The 21,345-nt window shown below is 40.7% G+C and overlaps 1 protein-coding gene across 2 annotated transcripts in view; it reads left to right on the plus strand.

Moving 5' to 3' along the window:
• The window catches only part of PKP2 (plakophilin 2), a 111,860-nt gene that overhangs the window by 6,236 nt on the left and 84,279 nt on the right, over window positions 1-21,345 (plus strand). For both annotated transcript variants that reach the window (XM_019515454.1, XM_019515455.1), the window contains exons 2-4: window positions 7,592-7,704; window positions 8,852-9,555; window positions 15,456-15,603. In XM_019515454.1, coding sequence (XP_019370999.1) covers window positions 7,592-7,704; window positions 8,852-9,555; window positions 15,456-15,603 — 965 coding nt within the window. The remainder of the gene's footprint in view (window positions 1-7,591; window positions 7,705-8,851; window positions 9,556-15,455; window positions 15,604-21,345) is intronic.

Raw genomic sequence — 21,345 nt, forward strand, 5'->3', positions numbered from 1 at the left:
CAGCTTTTTTGCTTTTTTTTTTTTTGGTTAATATAATATCACTTCCATCCTCTATCTTAGCACCTGTAAGATTTACGGGGATCTTGAAGAAATGACTTTGACATGTACCTGATGGAACCTGTCCCCTTCTTACAGTATTTTACCAAAAAAGTCTGCCCATGCAACCTTTTTTTTTTATTTCAATGCTCTTGTTTTATTCCCCATTTGATTAAATGAACTGCGAGCTTCACACCTCACCACTTCCTCTCCTTTTGCTTTAATGAGGTGACTTCTGATATACAATCATTAGGGAGAAGTCTGGCCTCTTTCCCGCCAACCTGTAACTATTTGCAGTGTAATTGTTAAAGGTCTTGTTTTCCTAGCTAGTCCTGTCTGTTAAACAAAGTAGGAAGGAAATAAAGCAAGCCATAGTTTGTTTTGTTTTCTGACCCCAGACATAAAAATCAAGCAAACAAAAGGGAGGCTTAGCAAAACCGGCACAGGCAAGGAGCAAAAAATAAATACAGAACAATAATTCTAGTCAAGACTAGTATTGACGTGGCACAGTGATGTGCAGAGAACTCCATGGACAAAAGTAATCCATCCCTGTCTTTACAAACTTTTAGAGTGAAGCCCAAATCCTTCAAAGGATCCAATTTAGCCGCACCCCTGTCTCCCCCAAATTTGGTTCCATTCTGTGAGGTGTTGAGAGCTTCGTGTGAACTGCTGAGAAAGCTTGCCACTGCTTCAGCTTGAGTAGTATAATGAGGATGGGTTTGGGGCTGTGTTTTTAAAGACATTGAAAAGCTGAAGAGTCAAGGCTCAATAATCAAAAAAGCTGCTTCAATTTTATTTTTTATGTAAAAATATAAATGACCTGGCTTAGAATATGCTGTTGCTTGGTTGTTGCTAGAAGTTGTACGTCTATATGGAAATGGCCACATTGTATTTGTATAATATGAATGATTGGTCCAGCACCCAGCTAAAATATTAGTGACTAAAAATTAATAGGATACAGCCACAATCCTACCAAAAAAAATCCTATGGAGAGCACCCATCTACCCAGGTTTTTCTGAGTTTCACAGTCAGGTATGTGGTAGCTGTAGGCAGCATGTCAGTTGTATTTCCAAATATTGCATGTGTGCTTGTAATATATATCTATATATCTATATCTATATAGATATATCTATCTATCTATCTATCTATCTATCTATCTATCGATATAGAAAGATAGATAGATAGATAGAACCCTCCAAACATTTGTGAAAGTTGTCGTTTGTTATATTCAAATGCATTTTTTTCTGATAATGGAGACAGGATGTTTGAAACATGCAGCTTAAGGTAATAAATGAGGGGATGGGGTGGCTTGAGGCAACACCTACATCAACAATACATAAAGAACTATGAAAGTCAAGTTCTTCTAGCTTTTTGTAGCTCCTTGGGTATTTACACTCATGATGGGTGTGGGCTTAGGATGGTTTTGTTTTGCTACTGCCTTTTTCCTCCCCCCACTAAAGTTCAAGTACTTTAGACATTTTACATTTTTAAGATGCCAGTAACTTTAAAAAAGTAAGTTTCAAAAATAAGGATAGTAGATAAAATGCCTGTGAGCTGTGCACTGGTTATACAACTAAGAACTTTGCACCTAGTTAGATCCTCTTCTGGACTTCTTTATTATATGTATATGCCCTCATGTTAATCTTATCTCTGTTGGTTATTTCATCTCTATCAGTTATTTCTGCCCTGAAGCTCAGGAAGACCAAAATGAAGTGGAATTTGCTTCATTGTTGGGGTTTTGTTTTTTGTCTGTTTGTTTTTTGATCTGTTTTTCGTTTCTGGATTCTTCTTTTTTTTTTTTGTTAACTAAATAACTCCTGTCCAAAGGCTTGCTCAATATTTGCCTAAAGTTTGCATGACATTTCAATCTTCATGTTGTAAGTATTTTATTTAGAGATGCTACTGTTTTAAGTGGAGAAAAATACCCATTTCCTTTAATTACATGTCTTTCAAATTTTGATACTAGTGGCTAAATTAATCAAGGGCCTGATCCTAAACCTTCTGAAGTCCCAGGGAACATGAACAAGAAAAGTATCAGTTCCCTTTGGCATAAAAGCCCAGTCTGTAAACACTTCAGACCTAGTTCAGCAAGATAAGCACATACCTAACTGACATACTCATGTACTTAAATTAGGAAAACATGTAAGCACTGGGTCCCATAGGACTAAAATGGTACAATGGTATATATACTGTACTGGGGGCCAATCCTTATGCTGTATGCACCTGTAAGTTCTACTGTATGCCACAGGAGAAATATACAAATATATAGCATCAGACAGTGCAACTTTTTTTAAAGGGTCAAATGAATAGCACCAGCATAGCCTTAAAGGCTTAGATAGGAAGGAAAGAATGGATTTTTTTCTCTGCTTTTGATGTTTTGTGATTCATATGCTTATCCTGAAAGGTTTGGTTTTGTAGAAGGACGTGGGGAATGGAGGTTTTGTTCTTTTTTTTTACATTAGAAGTTCAGGCTCATTTTTTAAGTTTGTGCTCTTTGTTCTTTGAGAGAATGTGTAGCTAATCTTGAAGTGAGAATTCTCTCAATTGCTAAAGGATTAAAACAAGGAGCTGCTTCAGTTTCTTTGTTAATAGACATACATAGTCAGTGGAGAATAATTTTCATTGTTAAATCATTACATAGATATTTATTATTATTTGCCAAGACATTAAGTGGCATGTTTCAAGCATGTTTCAAGCTGTTGTGTACACAGTTGCTATATATTTATAGGTTAAATGCTCAGATTTGTTTCTTTTTGACAAAAGCTTAAAACAGCCCAATGAAATTTCTGAATGTCTCTGTACCTATCTGGTTCTACTTAAAGACTGGGATGTTGTAGTTAACAGTGTCAAAAATATTACACAGTAGTGAGCCTGGAGTTCTCTTCAGTTCGTGTGTGTAACTTAACAGTATTGGTTATTCCATGTGCACTTTGAGCATTTTGCTCTTTTTTGCTATTTTGGATCTCGTATGTCTTCATTGGCCTTTCAGTTCTGTATCTGGTACATTTCAGTACTACCTTTGGGCTTGTCTGCCCTTCTTTACACCTATTCAATTCCAATGAGTGATGTGATTGCACAATCTCCCAGTATATCTTTAAAAAAAAAAGCCTTGGGTGTTGCTGTCTGTGTACATATTTACACCGTATGAGTCAGATTTTTTTTTTTTATTAGAGACCTATATCTTTACCTAATGGACAGTTTTGGATGTACACCTGTAAGGCAGTTAAGAATTAGAAAATCAAATATTTCCCTTACATTTCTCTTTTCTATATAGTTCATGCTTTGCTTTTAGCTTATTTTGTCATGTCCAGTTTTGAAGGTCTAAATGTCTGTAGAAGATCAGGTTCAGTAGGACAGACCGAACATTTAATTTTCCTGCTAAATCCTTCTAGTGAAAGGCATTTAGATAAAAGGAGCATTTGCTGAAGAGTGCCATCTTTTGTTCCTGTCCTCATTGTTAATTTTTTTGCTACTGCTTCCTAAAGAATTAAGCCGAGGGGGGAAGGGTCCTCTTAAATTATTGGAAATGTAATGTATGGCCTAGATCTGCATTGGCAGGGAGATGGACAGGATACTGTCTCTAGGTTCTATGATTCGTTGACATTCCAATATAATTTGGTGGTTCTTGAGTGCTGGAATGTGAAAAAGAAGAAAAAAGGAAGACAGGAACCCAAAACTTTCAAAGAGGCTTTTTCACCTACCTTGAGCAAGAGTAAGGAACAGGAATTCATGATGTGAAAAATCAAGACCCATGGTAGGATCGTGGCCCAAGATGACTTGTTCATACATGGGGTGCAGTTATACTAATATCTGCAGGACTTCTTGATTTCTTCTTGATTGTAGTAACTGTCCAAAGACAAGTAAAGATACTTTACAAAGCCTCAGAAGTGGGAAGTGACCACATACCAGATTTGAACTATCTAGTGTCTGAATTGCTTTACATAAAGAATGTCTATCCTACTCATCTTTTGTGCAGTTACAGAGGCACCAGATTCGCCTTATTATCATTGTATTTTTAGGATATAGATCAATTGACTTGACAGATACAAGCAAGGCACCATGGCCCATGGTTACTGGTTATTTATTGGGAGAAATTAAGTACCTATGCGTTTTGAGACACGTAAATAACCCTAGTCACATGCCCAAGGAAGTAAGGAGGGATGCAGGAGAAATACTCTCCAAAGATATCTGCAGTAGTCCACTCAGCCTCTTTAGGACTCCTCCCACACATCTTACTTGCCATTTTTTCCAGTATTATCACAGGTTTTGCAATGTTGGTGGTCTGTTACTTTTCTTCCCCAAAGACTCAGTTGTTGGAGTCTTGGCAGTTGCATCATTTTGTTGCTGTTCTTAACAACAGCAACGATACCAACATATAAAACCTAAGATTAAATGTCTACCTTTCTTTGTTGCAGACAAAAGACTGAAAATATTAACCCTAAAGGAAAGCGAGACGTCTCTAGACCTTATTTTTAAAAAGCCCACTACTTTTAGGAGGGAGTGACCAAAGCTCCAGTGCTGGGTGCTGCGTTCTTGGGAGGGGATGCAAAAATAGCAGCCACTGCACTGCCACTACACCCTCTGCCAATGCAGCACAGGGTGCTCAAGCATCTAATTACACCAGTGAGTTTTAAACTCATTTTTCTTTTCAGCTGTTTTTTAAGCTGATTGAATTGGAACTAACTCATAATTTTTGTCTCCCTGAGGCTGACGAAACTGCAAAATTTGAGACAAAGCATATAGCCCCAGACAGCAAAGAACCCAGAGAAAAGAAGTCAGATGCTATACCTCCTTCAAGGGAGACAACCCAAGTATAAATCAGGTCTCCTCTTGTGAGCCAAATAACTGCACAGTGTTTAAGTTAGCCCCTCTTCCTTCAAATCACTGGTTTTTGACACAAGTAGGAGAATCATTTTCTTACAAGCCACACCTTGTTTTGCACACATAATCTAAGGGAGAAGTGCCATCAGCATTGTTTATTGGTGTTGAAAAAACGAACAGTAGATACTATGAATATAATGTGAAATTCCACAACCTGACGACTATCCTGTGTTTGCTGCTGAAAAAAAAAGTTTTGTTTGCTGAAGCATACTTTAACAAGACAGCTGAAGGTTAAACCACTTGGCTGGTAAAAGTCTAAAAGCTTTTGTTTACCAAAAAGTCTCTAAATGGTGCAATTTCTGATCAACAATATTTTGGTTATGCAAAGGCTGTGCAAAGGCCTGACACTTATACTAGTTTAGTTAATGGGATCTGTGGGGATCATTGTTGTTTTATTATTTGTTGTGTACAGACAATGGATTCAGTGCAGCCCAAAACGTGCAGGAGGCATGGGCCTTGTTCAAGGACTTTTATGTTCTAACTAGATAAGTAATAGACAACAATATAGGCTGGAATTTCAGAGGTCCCAGGGAAATTTGATGCCCAGCTCTCATTGAAAGTCAAAGTAAGCTGGACACCCAGATCCCTTCAGCCTCTCCTAAAATTCCAATCATAAAGCACAAAACAAACAAGAAATGGAGTAATGATACTGGAGGAGTTGCTTCAAGAAGCATTTTTAAGCAATATATAAATAACTGGACTTCTTTGGGAGGTGTGTTAGTCCTGTGAGGTTTCAAAAGACGCATGTAATTTTGAAAGAGACAGATTATTATACTACATTTTAGTACTACTGGACACTCAGGACAGCACTGCGGTGTGATCTAAAAATAAATCAAATAAAGTGCATGGACATTTGGGCTTTCTGATGGCACTGCTTATTCAAGGTCTTAGGTAACCCTTGGCTAAGAAAAAAACCCTCACACTTATGTCAAAAAGAAATGATCACATGCCTACTGTGACCAGACTGCATGCTGCCATTCCAGGGACACAAACTTGTCAGTCAAGTAAGCCTTGTTTACGGGGGTTTTACATTGCCAGAACAAAGCAAGTGAAGCCTCCAATTGAATTTGCCCAATTGGCTTTACACTCTGCTTTTCAACATACACATGTTCGAAAATCCTTAATAATTCTTCTTCAAAGCTAATTCAGTGTTCTTGGTCTGTCCTATTCTTGCCAAGTCTCAACCATAAAATAATTACCAAGGCCGGATTTGAGAAGCTATTAAGGTGCCTAAGGATACCTATCGTACCTAAGCAAGTTAGGTGCCTAACTCCCATTGAAAGCCAATGGCTGTTAGATACATGCTCACTTAGATGTTCTTGTACACCCTACCCTTATCTGCATATTTGGCATCTTACTGCTTTGTAAATGTGGCCCTAGAGTTTGAGATGGAGACTTTTGGCTGGCATAGCCATGTCATGTTTTAGGTTGGTTCTTCTGCTTAGCATCTAGAATAGTCTTTGCCATTTGGATCAAAGTAATGTTACCATTGAGTTCTTCAAGATTCTCCTTTGCTAAACACTGGTTTTGCATCTACATGAATTATTGAATAACATGCTGACCCAATTATGACTGCTAGAGGAACTTTTCTTGAGCTTTTGACTTTTGCTTTACCTTTCATAGAAGTATTTTGTATGTTTTACATGCATGTGGAGGTACTCACAGCTATGGGACACCTTTGAGCAGGGATTTCAGTAGAATGCATTACCAGGTCATTCATTTTCTTTTTAATCAAGGAACTTTAAGGAACATGAAATTAATTAAAGGATAACAACTGGGAAATTCCTTTTTATTAAAAGAAAAATCAGATTGTAACCCAAGAACAACAACAAATAACACAATTTTTCCTTCAGTGCTAGTCCTTGAAAAGAGACAGAGAATGTGTACCGCATGCCTCCCACACTTTCTATAGAATTATGAAACCTTTCAGATATGGATTGGAAGCGTCATTAACCTCCTTTTGTTTCTCAGGGTTGTATGCCATATGTCTTCATAATCCATAGATTTTGCTCATGGCCTTTTAGTGCACTCTGGATGCAGCATTCAAGGGATTAACAAAGCATTCAGGATGTTAACAGCAGGTTAGAGCCCAAAAAATAATCATCAATAGCTGAGTTAAGAAACTATAAAGTACCATTTCTACAAACAAGATGTGCTGGTATTTTCATGATGCATCAAAATTGTAGCTGCATTATTTTAACAAATGATAGCATGCACATATAAATACATTTTGTCACTAACACTTTGCATCTGTACTTTTCATAAATCTGTGCTCTGCTTGCATATTTTATGTGTTGACTTCAGACCCTGTTTTTAACTCCATGTGTATCTTGAGAGTGTCTATAATAGAAAACAATACCTATGTAAGATTGAACATGTTCTTTTAAGTATCCGTTCATTGCCATAAACTCTATGTATAAGACAGCTAAAATATGTACTGCTTTGTAAAAATGCACAACTACACAATTGAAAAAAATGACCCGTTGCCATCAGAAAGCCTTGCTTATCCACAATATGAATGTAATATATTGAATTCCTGATACTTTTCAATTTTCTACTATTTAATCTTCATGTACCAGTATCATAAACTGACCATATGTGTCACCATAAATTGTCCTTTTACAACAAAACAGTTTCTTAAGTTCATACTTACATTGCTCTTTTTCAATTACAGGTAGTCTTCATCGAGCCAACAGTGTTCCAGAGTATGTTTATAAACTGGGCATGACTGAAAATGATTCCGTGTCAAGACCTTCATACGGAGGCACATATTATCAATCTGACAGGGTAAGGAAAATGAAGGGAAAAAAACAGAAATGACTTGTAACTGTCATAAGTGAGGCCAGTCATAAGTCTAAATACTACATCTTAAAAAATTGGGGAAAGTGTACAGAAGAGCAAAAAAATATATATTAGAAGTTTGAAAAATGTGGCCCAGATAAAAAATGTTTAAAGGAATTGAGTTTGTTTAAGATACGAAAGAGAAACAAGTAGAGAGGGGCATAATACCAGTCTTCTGGTTAAAAAAAAGGGGAAAAAAGCTATTATCCACTGGTAATGGAAAGAGCAGAAATTGGCTCAATTTCCTGTAAAGGAAATTGAAGTTGAATACTAAGAAAAACTTTGTTTGGGTGCTGAAACTCTGGATCAGATTTCCATAAAGAAGCTGTGAAATCTGTCTCTGGAAATTAGTAGGAACCTGTGTTTTACAAAATTAGTAGTAAAACCTGTGTTTTACAAGCATCTTTCCAGGTGTACTTGACCAGTGACAGGACACAATGGTGTGCCATCAGAAATGAACAGGCGTGCCGCAGAGTTTTGCCGCAGCTAGGAGCTACAATGAGCTCATAAATATGGGGATGAGGAATGCCTCAACAGGTGTGCCACAGAACATTTTTAATAATATAAGCATGCCTTGGGCTGGAAAAAGTTGGGAAACACTGTTCTAGAGGGTCCTCTTAGTCCTGTGTTGCTATATTTCTATTACCAACATCACAGAATATGCTTTTCTCTGACCTAGCCAACATTTTTCATTTTTTGCAGGGTCTTGAAGGCATAGATAGACATTTAACTGCAGATGTAAATGTTACTTCGGAAACTCAAACCTAGACTGAGATGCCAAACAGTGTAGGAACCCCTTTGGATATACAGGTCATAGTGACTTACTAACTCAAAGTACAATCTCAGGTATTAGAGATGCAAGTAGAATCTGATGTCCTGACTTTCAGTCTCTGGCTAATGACTAGAAAATACTCCTTAGTTTCAGTGGGAAGTCACACAAGTGTAATAAAACCCATTTTCATCCATACTTCTAGTGGCAATCACAGTTTATTGACCTGTTCAAATAGAAATTAGCAACCTTGTTTTGTTATTGTGATACCAAAGTGCTATCTTCTTTGTGACTTTTGTTATTTTTTGCATCTTTTTTGTGCAGGCAGGCTCACCAACTACTTTTACAAATGGCTGGGGGAATAGATCCTTACAATATAATGTTTACACGACAGTAGAAGACAGGTCTCAAAGGCAGCCTCTAAAGAGATTAGAGATTTGTCCCCAGAGTAGCCCCGAGAAGATGGTATTTGTGCACAATGATTTCTATTACAACAGAGGGAATCAGTCTGGATTCACTCGAAGGCATGGAGATAGTAGGAGGTCCAATGTTGTTGTTTCACCAAGATACGCTCGCTCTGACATCATTAGTTACAGCAAGGAGGCTTCTATAAGCAGAGGGCGTAGTTATCCAAGACAATTCCATATAGGGCCCATTAGTAACACAGTCTTTGACAGTCCCCCTACTAGCCCTGCTGTACCTTTGTACCAACAAGATGGGAGCAGTCGCAGTATGACCAACCTCCTGGAGAAAGAGAACTACTTGACCTTGGGTAGTGCCATGGGACAAGTCAGATCATCTATTGCATCCCAAATTGCAGCTCAGAACAGACTATCCTTGAGGTCTAGCTGGCACCGAAACACAGCCAGAAGCACACAAACCAAAAGAGAAGTTTCCAAGCCAACTTCAGTGACAACTGGCGCTGCAGAGACTGACGCGAGGAAGATGGCACTGACAGCTGCTGTGGCGGCAGCAGGAACTGGTTTCTTACAGACTGAAAGAGTAGCCACTACTGGATCTCAGCTACGGTAAGCCTGAACCTAATTCTTCTCCAGTTTATAGCAAGTAATCAGAAGCTTTCATATGGATTTTGTACCCATGTGTTTTGCAGCTGAATAGAAAGAATAGATGCACCTCTGGGCAATGGCTCTTAAGTCAGTGCAGAGCTTGAAGGTTGGGGTTAGAAATGTGGCATTTACACTGAATTGTTTGCAATCTAACATATTTTACAATAATATATTGATAGGCTTTGTACCATTGAATAGACCAGATCAGTTCAACTCTGGTTTCTCTTAGAGTATGTCAGGAACATTCTGATGAAATACTTCGTTATTAGAATATACTAGTTCATTAAAAGAAAAGTTTCATGGAAACGCTTTGATTTAGTGAAATTTGTGTGAAAAAACAGACTGGGTTTCCTGAGTACCTTACCTTGCGACCCAGACCAGGAGGGACTGTGATTCATGCCAGTCCCCAGCATATGGACTGCTCTGGTTCTGGGAGTTGCGTGGCTTCACAGCTCTTTATCAGGCAGCCTGAAAAACCTAAGAACCTTGGCTCAATCTTTGCTCTGCAGCAAAGAGCCTGGAAGACCAGGAACCTGAATGCAGCCATGACTTCTAGCCTCCCAGTTCCATAGCAACAACTCTCAGAGCTTTTAGCCTCCTCCATTTGCCAGAGAGTGACTCCCTCACCCCTGGAGAAATTCCCCAAGCTGCCCCAACTTCTAAAACTTTAAACAGGTTTCTCAGTATTTAGATTTTTTTTCCAAATGGAAAAGTTTTCTGAATTTCCTTTCCACAGGGAATTTCAAAATTTTTAGTCCATGTTCCAATTTTGAAATGTTGGACTATCCCTCAAAATGGAAATTCTGAATTTCAGCCAGGCGCTACTTCACGGTCAGGGCGGCTAGGGTCTGGAACCAGCTTCCAAGTGAGGTGGTGCAGGCTCCCACCCTGGGGGGTTTTAAGAGAAGGTTGGATGACCACCTTACTGGGGTCATTTGATCCCAGTGCTCTTCCTGCCATGGCAGGGGGTCGGACTAGATGATCTGCTCAGGTCCCTTCCGACCCTAGAAACTATGAAACTATGAAACTATGATGTTACAAGACTGTTTAGGAAGTAACTTTCTTTTTGAGTCAAATGTTGATTTATCCTGAGGCCACCACAAAAGGACCAGACAAAAATTGTATTTCAGCTCCTGTGTGTTTTGGTAATTAAGATAATCTGGCTATCTGTCTCTTAGAATGACCTGGAAGTTAATTTACCTATTTGCTAATCAGTAACATAGGTTAGGGACAGACATTATACATAAACTGGTTTAAACCTGTAACAGTACAGATGTTCAGTGCACATAAACCAGTTTCAAAATGGCTGAAACTAATTTAAGCTAAACCTGTTGAATGTAGTATCAGACTTAACTGATTTGGGTCAAACTGATTTGTACAATGTCTGTCCCAGGCCCCTTCCTGGTTTAAGTTTAAACCAGAGTCCCCCAGCATCCCAGATGCTTTGCAGCCCTGGGCTGGGCTGTCTACTCCAGAGAGAGCTGGGCTGGGCTGGCCTGGCCTGGCCTGGCCTGTCTGCTCCCTAGCCAGAGGTCTGGTGGAAACTGCAGGCACAGCAGTTTGGATCGCTCTGCCCCCCCCCCCCCCCGGCCAATTGCTGCTCAAGTAGGGATCACCACGCTCCCTCCCTCCTATCTCCCACTGAATGAACCCTAACTGACATGTGATAAGCTAGCTAATTCTGAGAGGTGCCTGTGTGTGTGTCTCCAATTTCACTGGAACAGGACAAAGGCAGACAGGAATGTCTGCTTAGGGTTTTTTGGAGCAAATCAACAGGTCAGCTGGTAATGTCCCTCCTTTCCTTCCTTGGAAAAAGCTGTTTAAGAAGAGCTTGAACTAATGAGAGAGGCTTTTGTTTTCTTGATGGGCTAATAAACTCTGTGTTATCAGCTCCATGCTGGCTCCCTTGCCTGTCAGGTTTGCTGCAGACAGTATGAAGAAGCAGGGAGAGGGAGATTGGAAAGCTCAGTATCATCAACAGATACACATACAGCACACAAGCAGTCCTCCCTCTCCCCCTCCCTCTTTGTCTGAGGGTTCTAGCCAGGGGCTGGGGGCTGGCAACATTCCTGCTCCTTGAGCAGTGAGTGGTGAAAAGCCTGGAACAGTGCAGGCCAGGGTAGGCATTTAAATCCGTCCCTGATCAGAGCATCCTGCCATGTCCTGGCCAGATTTTTATTTTGCTGTTCCCTCTGAACTTCTCAGGCAGTTTCCCTTCATTCCAGCTTTTATTTGTGCCCTGTCCTTTACAGAGTTGCCCTGCTGTTACTGAGAGTATGTGTTTGTCCTACTGAGCACTCCTTATTCTCTACATATTAAATATATCTGCTCAAAATAGTAAGTCACAGATGAAAAAAGAAAGAAAACTGCATGATTAAAAAAAGAAGAAAATAGAACAGGAGGTAGAAACTAGAAGATATAAAAGTATAATTTCACTTGTGATGCAGATGTTGGACTTGATCTCTGTTCTTGCAGCTAAACTACTTATGTGTTAAGCCCTAAATCAACCACCAGCCCTGACAGATGTTAACTTAGGCTTTTTGGAGCAGCACAAAAGCCAAGTAAACAGATGTCTGTGCTCCTCATTACACTACAGATGCCTAAAATTGTGGCTGCAACAGTAGATAGCATAATTGTGTGCCACTTTGTGATGGACATCTGTTTGCTTTATGGTGGGAGAGTGTTGGGCTTCCCAGGGCATTTGTCTGCCAGCAGGGAGCCTAAAGTTCCTCTGTTTGCAGCTGTCCTGCAGGACTGGGTCCCTGAAGCTCCAAGAGTAGCAGGGACCCAACTCTGTGGAACAACAGGTAATGTCTATGTCGCCTGAGGAAGCAGATCAGCTGTATGTCTGGTCACATCCCTGCACAGATTATCAGCTTTATTTGGCAATGCCTGTTTATATCTTGCCACTCAAAGCTGCTAAAGAAAATTCCAACTAAATTTAATTTCATTAGAGTTTTCCAATTCGGCAAACTAGAAATGTTTCTGGGAAAAATGTTTTAATATAAATTTTTTTTTTGGCAGAACATTGCCTGTCCCACCCACTCTTCTTCTCTTCAGTCCACCTGGTAGAGTGAGGGTAAACCTAGTCTTCTAGAATATGTAGCTGCAGTTCATTGTGCAGACTGGATCTTGGGCTTGGCTACCTGCTGGGGCAGCTGGAGAGCATCACTTTGAAAACCATTTGTATTTCCAAATCTAAATATTGCATTCTTTCACTTTCTCAAAAACATCAATTTTCTGGCCTTTTGCCCGATTTAGGATTTTAACAAATATTTCTGTAATTTCAAAAACTTCAAAAAAATTTGGAACTGAAATTCATTTCCTGGCCAGCTGTCTGTAAGTCAGAAATATTTTTGGAGGGTAATGAGGGACTTTTTTAAAAATCTGTTCTAAGTTTATGCTTAACGTGCATGCATGCATGCATACACATTTTATTGGTATAGATCCCTTGTAAGTAATTTTTATCAAAAAATAATGAACCTGATGACTTCTCCTTCCATCTTTTGATTTAGTTGTCTGACGTAATTGTCATTCAGGCAAAAAGGCTAAGAAGTAGCAGGAAAATGGACACTTAGTCTGTGTACAGATATTTGGGGAGGTTAGGGGGAGGCTGGACTGAGTTAAAAATAGCTACCCGATAAAAGATAAATCAGGATGGAGGGTGCTAGTGGGGGTGGGGGGGATCAGGGAGTCTGTAGGGGTATTAGGGTCAGGCAAGATCCACAGGGGAGATGGGGGGGCAAGTGAGCTTTGGTGGGACAAGCAGAGAAAAAATGTTCTTGCAGAAAAAATGTTCTCTACCCTCCTGCCCCTCACTAGGGGCTAATTTTATCCCCCTTGGACCCAGACAAATAACCTATCCCCCATCCTTCCCCCACTACAACTTACTTCCTTAGCTCCCCACATTAGCTGAATGCTGATAAAACGGGTATTAACTGTGGCTTGCGGAATCGAGGGAATTGCTGGGCTGGGGGGAGGGGTTGTACATCTGGGGGTGAGGCAAGGAGCTAGGGGGCTAAAAATAGCCTGATGTTAGGGGAACAGGTAGGAAAAGCACAGTTCTGGGGCTTTTCTAGCCTTGGGACTGCGCTGGGAACTGTTCAGAGGTTCAGGACAATTAGATCAGTCTAAAAAAGGCTAACAAATTCTAAGTTAAACTATCTCAGAGGTAGGGATAATTTAGATTGGGTCAGCCATTTTTAGACCAATCTAATCTTCCTGGATCATTTCTACAGCTTGCGCTTAAATCAACCTACTAGGGATCCAAGTGTAACGCCCACACCTGGGCAAACTAATTTAGATCAGGCGACCAATTTTAATGCAATATAACCTCCCCAAAGGTCTGTGTGCAGTCCTAGTTTCTGAATGACACTGTGAAAACATTTACACATTCAGTTTAGTAAATGGCACTTTCATTTTTTGTTGGTTGTTTGTTTTGTTCTACCTTAAACAGACATTTTCCTTCTGCTTGAAACTAGAGTATTTTGCATAGCACCCAAGAAAAAAAGGTCAGTGCTTCAAGCACTCCATGAATACAGCAGAAAAAAATGGATAGAACACTAAAACAGCTACAGTAATATTATATAAATGGTACTGGTGAGAAAAGTAAACATTGAAATACCTGATGGTCACTAAGAACCCCTATAATTTTAACTCGTCCTTCATTAGGGCCTACACTTTCATGTAGTGTTCATCCCCCTACAGGAGCTGAATGCTTCACCTTTTTGAACGTCTACATTTGTTTGTAATTCCAGTAGTGTTTATTTTGTACTGAATCTCCTTGGCTAGGGACAGATATTGTACATACACCAGTTTAAGTGATCAGAAACTGGTTTAAAACTGTAACAGGACAGATGTTCAGTGCACATAAACCAGTTTGAAAATGACTGAAACTGGTTTGAGATAAACCCAGTTGAATGTAGTATCAGACCTAACTGATTTGGCTCAAACCAGTTTATGCAATGTCTGTCCCAGACCCCCTGCTGGTTTAACTTACACCAGACTCCCCCCGCATCCCAGCATGCTCTTTGAGCTAGGCAGGGCTGTCTGCTCCACAGCAGAGCTGGCTCCTCCCCTCTGCTCCCTGGCTGCAATTCCAGCAGGGACTTGCAGGCACAGCAATGTCTGCCTGCTTTCCCCCTCCTCTCCCCACTTCCTGATAAGCAGGGATCCCCCATCCCCTCTGCCTTACACAGAAATACAGCATTAGCTAACAGACACAGGCTGGCTATGGTCTGTGCTGTGGCAAACAGCAGTGTTGGCTTAGGACTTTTTGGAGCTAATCAAAGCTCAGCTGGTAATGTCCCTTTGTTCCTTCTTTAAGAAGAGTATGAAGTAATGAAAGAGGCTGTTTCTTTTCTGCTGAGGTGATCAGTGCTCATAACTGAGCTGATAAATTCTCTGTTATCATTCAAGGTGGGGAGGGGGGAACCCCTCCCTAATCCCGCCGGGGCTGGCCGCACCCCTGTCAGTTCAGCCCTGGGAAAGGAAGGGAGGGTTGCTCTAGCATCGCCTGGGTTCTAGCCGGGGCCACTGCAGGCATGTTACAAAGTGATTCAGCCTAACCAGGTTAGACTAACCAGAAAGATTGGATCAATTCAGGTTTTTTGAATGTTTATCCCTAGCCCTCATTTCAGAACAACTACACTTGTCACGTGTTCATTTTTTTCCCCAAAATATTTTGCATGCCACTGTGAATATCATGATCTTTTGTTACTGGAAAGACAATCAGGTTTTAAGTAAATTTAAAGAGCTTTGAAAGAGATGAATAGCCTGGTTTAAAAAAAAAAAACACCTATCACCTGCATTCAGGTGCTCTGCCATGTTGGTTCACTACATCTTCCATGGCTGTATTGTAGGAATCCAGAAAGGGAGATGACCATGGAATATGCAATCAACATATTGGATAACGAAAATACGTCATCGCCATCATCACTGTCAAGGATACTTGCTGCAATTACCTTTATACAGCATGAATGTTTTCAGAAAGCAGAAGCCAGACAAAGAGTGAGTAATTATCCCCCTACCAATTCCATGTCTGTAGAGCAAAGAACATCGCTTATGATGTGCTGCACTGCTATGGAAAAGAGGATTGTCATTTAAGAGACCTCATAAGAAATGTATCAGGCCAAACACTCTGCTGGTGTAATTTTCTGTAGTCCCATTAAAGTCAATAGAATGGTACCAGTTTACACAAGCAGAAAACTTAGCCATCTCTTTTGGGTTCCCAGAAGGGCAATTTGAGAAGCAGCATGCTTGTGACTGTGTTAGAAATCATAGGAAAATAAGTAATCACAAGCTTATTGTGAGCAGGCTGTATTCTTCTGCTTCAGCTTTGAATTGGGTTATTCTGACCTCCATCTCTACCTCCCATTCGTCTGCCATTCCTTGATGAAACATGAATGCTTGGGAGGACTGATATTCTTGACTGGGCAATCAGCTTGACCCGTGGCAGTTCTTCCGCAGGGCTCTACCTTCCCTACACTCTGCCCATTTCCTCTTGGGCTGATGGTCACTATTCTCCATGGCGAATAGAGACTATTCTTTGCCTCTCTCCCCCTGGTCTTCAGCTCACAGCATCCAGTTCTCCTCCTTCATGGCTAGGGACAGACGTTATACATAAACCAGTTTAAGTGATCATAAACGGGTTTAAACCTCAAAGAACAGATGTTCAGTGCACATCAACCAGCTTGAAAATGGCTGAAACCGGTTTGAGATAAACCCAGTTGAATGTAGTATCAGACTTAACTGATTTGGCTCAAACCAGTTTATGCAATGTCTGTCCCAGATCTGTTGCTGATTTTAAGATAAACCAGACACCCTCAACATCCTGGGATGCTCTCTGGGCTGGGTGGGGCTCTCTTTTCCACAGAAGAACTGGCCCTTCCCCTCTGCTCCCTGGCCAGAGCTCTGGCAGAGACTTGCAGACACAGAGCATCTGCCTGGCTTCTCCCTGATGAGCAGGGATTATTCCCTCCTCCCCTCTGATTTACACAGACATCTCAGCATTAGCTAGCATACCACAGGCTGGCTCCGGTTTGTGCTGTGGACAGGCAGACAGGCTTTTTGGAGCTAATCAACAGGTAGCTTAATGTCCATCCTTGAAAGAGCTGTTTAAGAAGAGCTCCATTAGTTAATGGAGAGAGGCTTTGTTTTCTTAATGGGTTGATAAACACTGAGTTAGGGGTGATAAATCTTCCCTGCTGGGCTGCTTTGGAGGTGGGGGGAGTAATCAGAGCATCCTGCCAAGGCCTGGCCGTGCCCCCTCAGCTCAGCCCTGTGGAAGCAATGGAGGACTGCTGTAGCCCCTCCCCTGATTCTAGCCTGAGGCATTGAGGCATTTCTGGGATGTCTGCCTGGTTACAAAACTGATTTAACCTAGCCAGGTTAGACTAACCTGCAAAGATTGAATCAAGTCAGGCTCTTTAATGTCTCTCCCTAGCCATCAGTTCAGCAGATATATAAACATTCCCATCAAATCAAAACAAAAGATCTTTGGGAACTCATTCAACTTTCTTCCCCTTTCTCCCCTGGCCTTTTGACTCTGGCTTCTTCACAAGTCCCCTTTTATGAGAACAGGGTCCAGCTTCTTTCTTAACTGTAACTAAAATCTTTGGGGAAGTGGGGCTTTTTTCACCTTCTTCTTTCCCCCAGCATTCTTCTGTACCATAGATGCACCAAATCAAAGAATGGGTCACTTAGCCATGGGCCTTGATCCCCTCCTTTCCTTTACAAACCAAAACTTACAAATGAATCCCTCGGGCTTCCTTTCCCTTCACTCAGGCACCCTCTGCTTTAGACTTCCCTACCTCCCGCCTCCCACCCCCAGTCAATGTTTACTTAGCTTTTGGGGAGAGTTCATTGTTCCTTGCTCAGGCTGGTCCTGGTCCTGGCAGTTCCACAGGGTCTGTGTGCAGCTTCTCCTCTGAGGTCTTCCCATCTGGCAGGCTCCACTGGTCTTTTCCCATGCTGGGGACACTGAACGCCGAGTTCTCTCAGCGACTTCCTTTTAAATTGCCTGCTTCTCACTGCCGGTTCCCCACAGCACATGTCCTTATGCTCCTGGGATTGCTGGCAGCTGTGTGTTTTCCCATGCTCCATAGCCACGCTATGCATCCGGACCCAAACTGGTGAGTTCCCAGCCAGCATGGCTGGTTCTGCAGGAGTGTAGCAGGGCCTGGGCCCCTGTCCCTGCCACACTCATCTAGTCCATAGCCCTTCTGTGAGACAGGATTAAGTATAACTACTAGACCATCCCTGACATGTTTGTCTAACCTATTCTTAAAAAACTCCAGTGACAAGGATTCTTTAAGCTCCCTCTGCAGCCTGTGTCAGTGCTTTAACTTTCTTTATCATTAGAAAGCTTTTTCCAAGTATCCAACCTAAATATCCCTTGCTGCAAATTAAGCCAACCATTTCTTCTTCCGCCTTCACTGGGCATTGAGTATAATCAATCACTGTATTCCTTATAACACTCTGGGCATGTGCCGAAGTTCCCACATTCACTGGTGCTACAAACCATACCAGAAGCATGATGTAATTAAGTTGGGGTGTGAAGGGGCTAGCAGGTCTGGGGGTGTGGCAGGATCAAGGGGTTGTCAATTGGCAGGGGGGAGGAGGGAGCTGGAGGGCTAACTGTAGCTCAGTCAGGGTTGGAGAGGGGGAGCAGGAAAAGTACAGCCTTGGGGCTGGAGTGAGCAGCTGGCCTTTCCCAGGACTAGGGCTGCACTCCAAACTTATATATACGTTCAGCTAAATTGGGCTCAGGTTAACCTGATCTACTTAGTGCACCTTCTCAGGTTAATTAATTTAAATCAGGCCAGCCATTTTTTTGCTCAGTCTAAACTTCTCAAACAGATGTACAGTTCAGTGAAATGTTTACAGATAACTGATTTTAAGTATGTAAGAGAGGGTATCATGTCTTGTCTTGCCCTTCTCTTTTCTAAACCAAATAAACCCAACTTTCAACTTTTTCTCTGAAGTCATACTTCCTAAATCTCTTATAATTTCTGTTGCACATCATCTGAACTATTTCCAATTTGCTTACTTTATACTTTAATTGTGTGATGCCCAGGACAGAACACAGCACTCTACCTGAGGCTCTACTATATCCAAGTACTGTGGAATAATGAATTCCTCTGCCTTTCAGATGATCATTCTGTTAATACATCTTGGAATGAGATTTGCCTTTGTGTTTGGGGATTTTTTCCCCTTCTTTTTTAGCAGCTATACCTTACTGTTGAAGGATATGCAGATTTTGGTCCACAGTAATCCCCAGCTCCTTTTCTGTGCTACTGCTGCCTAGCAAGTTGTTCCCCTTGTACTAGTACATGTTTAAAAAAAGATGAGATGGACCCGCTGTGCAGAATTAAGAGCTGGTCTTGCATATGTTTTAGAGTAAGAACATGTCTGAATCTGCAGGACCAACACCTAGATTTACATCCATATACTGAGTCGTTCCAAACTCTGTAGTGAAATTGTAGGATTGTAGTTTATTACCATACTGCATGTGCTAAAATGTCGAGATCGTAGAACAGCCCAGATTTAGGAACATTTGTTTTTTGTTCCTAACAGAATACAAGCATGAAAAAAGAAGTAAAAAATAGTAAAGCCCTTCAGTTTCTTAAATGACCATATATTTGCAACTCCCTTTTGAGACCTGCAAGCCAGAAGTTGTAGTTAGCTTTGTTACCAGACAATTATGTTCCTTCATAGGAGTATTGTCTAGACTATAGTCCTTATGCTTAGTCCTTATTTGGTCTGCATAATAGCACTTAGTCACTCCTGCTAGACTTATAACATTTGGAATATTAAATATTAGGTAAGAGATACAGATTTCTTTATTTTAAAAAGCTCTATTTAGTCCATTTTCTGTAAAGGAGTTAGAAACCTGTATTTAAAATAGCTAACAGAAGCATATACCAGCAGAATCTCTGTTAAATATGAAGTCAGTGGTGTTGCGCTGTAAAAATTCTGCTCCCTGTTCCCCTAACAAATTCTTCTGACTTTGGTCAGCAGGTTTATCAGGAACACCCTGTCCCACAGTCTAAAGGAGATAGATAGATTAGCATATGACACCTCCTTAGCAATGTTTCATAACATTTGGAATCTAAGGACTAAGTGTTCTACATGATCAGTTTTCATAATACAGCATACTCCACATCTTGTATACATAGCTGATACATTCATAATTCACTTAACTGCATAACACATTTGTCCATGTGGGAACCATCCTTTGTTTACTAAAATGCCAGCCTATTAAGCAATTGTTTGGCTCATTGTCAGCTACAGATTACAGCTCAGATCTATAACCTAACTTAGCAATGACATTTGGGGAAGTTAAACATCATCTTCTGTGATTTTTATCTGCTTTCTGTCAGACCACACATCATCCTTTGTGGTCATTATCTGCTTCCTATCAGACCAAAGTCTGTACTGTAAAAAACACAAGCATAACTAACATTCTTATTTTTAGTCTTGACAAAGTTTTGGACCGAACAGGCATGAATAATAAACTGCCCTCAGAGTTTAAGATGAGCAAAATAGTGTTTAAAAAGCATTGCTGTGGCACCTGCTTCCTGTGCTGTACATTTATGGATAAACAAAGGAGTTCAAACTTCAGGACTGGCAGCTAGATAGTAGGTTCCTTTTCTGTTCTAATGACACACTCCTCTTGGTGGTTCAAGGACTCATTGGCTCTCTTGAAGTCTTATGGTTTTCTTGTTTTAACCCTCCAGTCTGTGATCTCTTCCCTAGCTGAGAGTGTGGCTATCTTTTGCTTGGCTCTGCATACCAATCCCACAGCTTAAATAGGCCAATAGCTTTCATGGACTCTGACGAGCCCATGGTTTCCAAGTAGGGTCAGTTAGTTTTCACAAGCTCTAGAGTTCACTTGAAAACAGAATTATAGTGAAAAAGCCTGTAAAATGTTTGAAGTAAAAAAATTAAGCAAGCAATGTCAAAAAGACACGAAGTTGAGAGCAGTCTGAAAATAGGTCAAGCTGCCTTCTGAGTGTTTTGATCCACTTATCTTGAGATGGATATTTCTGCAGTTCACTCTATTAGAATTGAGATGGGTGTTGAAAGCATAGGGAATCAGGCCAGTGCTGTATTAGCAGGAAACTTTTCCTTTTATGCATTTGAATTAAAACAAAGACAGGCATGCAGAGTACTTTGCCAGGGCATGAAAATAACACAAAGCTTTGTTTCATTTCATTTCTTCCTGTTCTCAGCACCTGCTGGTTAGATTAAGCTCTCTCTTTATTGTCGGGTTCCATACTACTGAAAACAGATATATCACATTTCTGAGTCCTGCATTTGCTGTCCATGCTACACAAGGAAGAGGCTGTCCAGAATAGCCTGTTGCATTATGTGATATTGGATTAAGCCATTCCTAATGGTGTATAACTAATTCTGCATGAGAAGCTTGTTCTTAAAGAGGCCGGAGATTATTTACATCACAACTTCACACAAATGGGATATCAAGATTTAGCTGAACATGTTGAGCCTGGAAGAGATTCTTGTTTCATTACTGGTGTTGTGATATAAGAAGCTCTGAATGCATTTGAAGTCAGATCTTCTCAACCTGATCTTGAAAACAAAAATTTAAAAGGGCTTTCCTCCAGATCTGTAGGAGTGATTTAGAAATTGATTATGCATTGATTTAATTTATAATAAGATGCCTTTTGAGGTGCACTTTGGTACTGCATTTATTAAATTCCTATATGGTACCCTTCAGCTAAGATTCAG

The sequence above is a fragment of the Gavialis gangeticus genome, unplaced genomic scaffold, assembly GCF_001723915.1.
Source record: "Gavialis gangeticus isolate Ggan-Ray unplaced genomic scaffold, GavGan_comp1, whole genome shotgun sequence".
NCBI lineage: Eukaryota > Metazoa > Chordata > Crocodylia > Gavialidae > Gavialis > Gavialis gangeticus.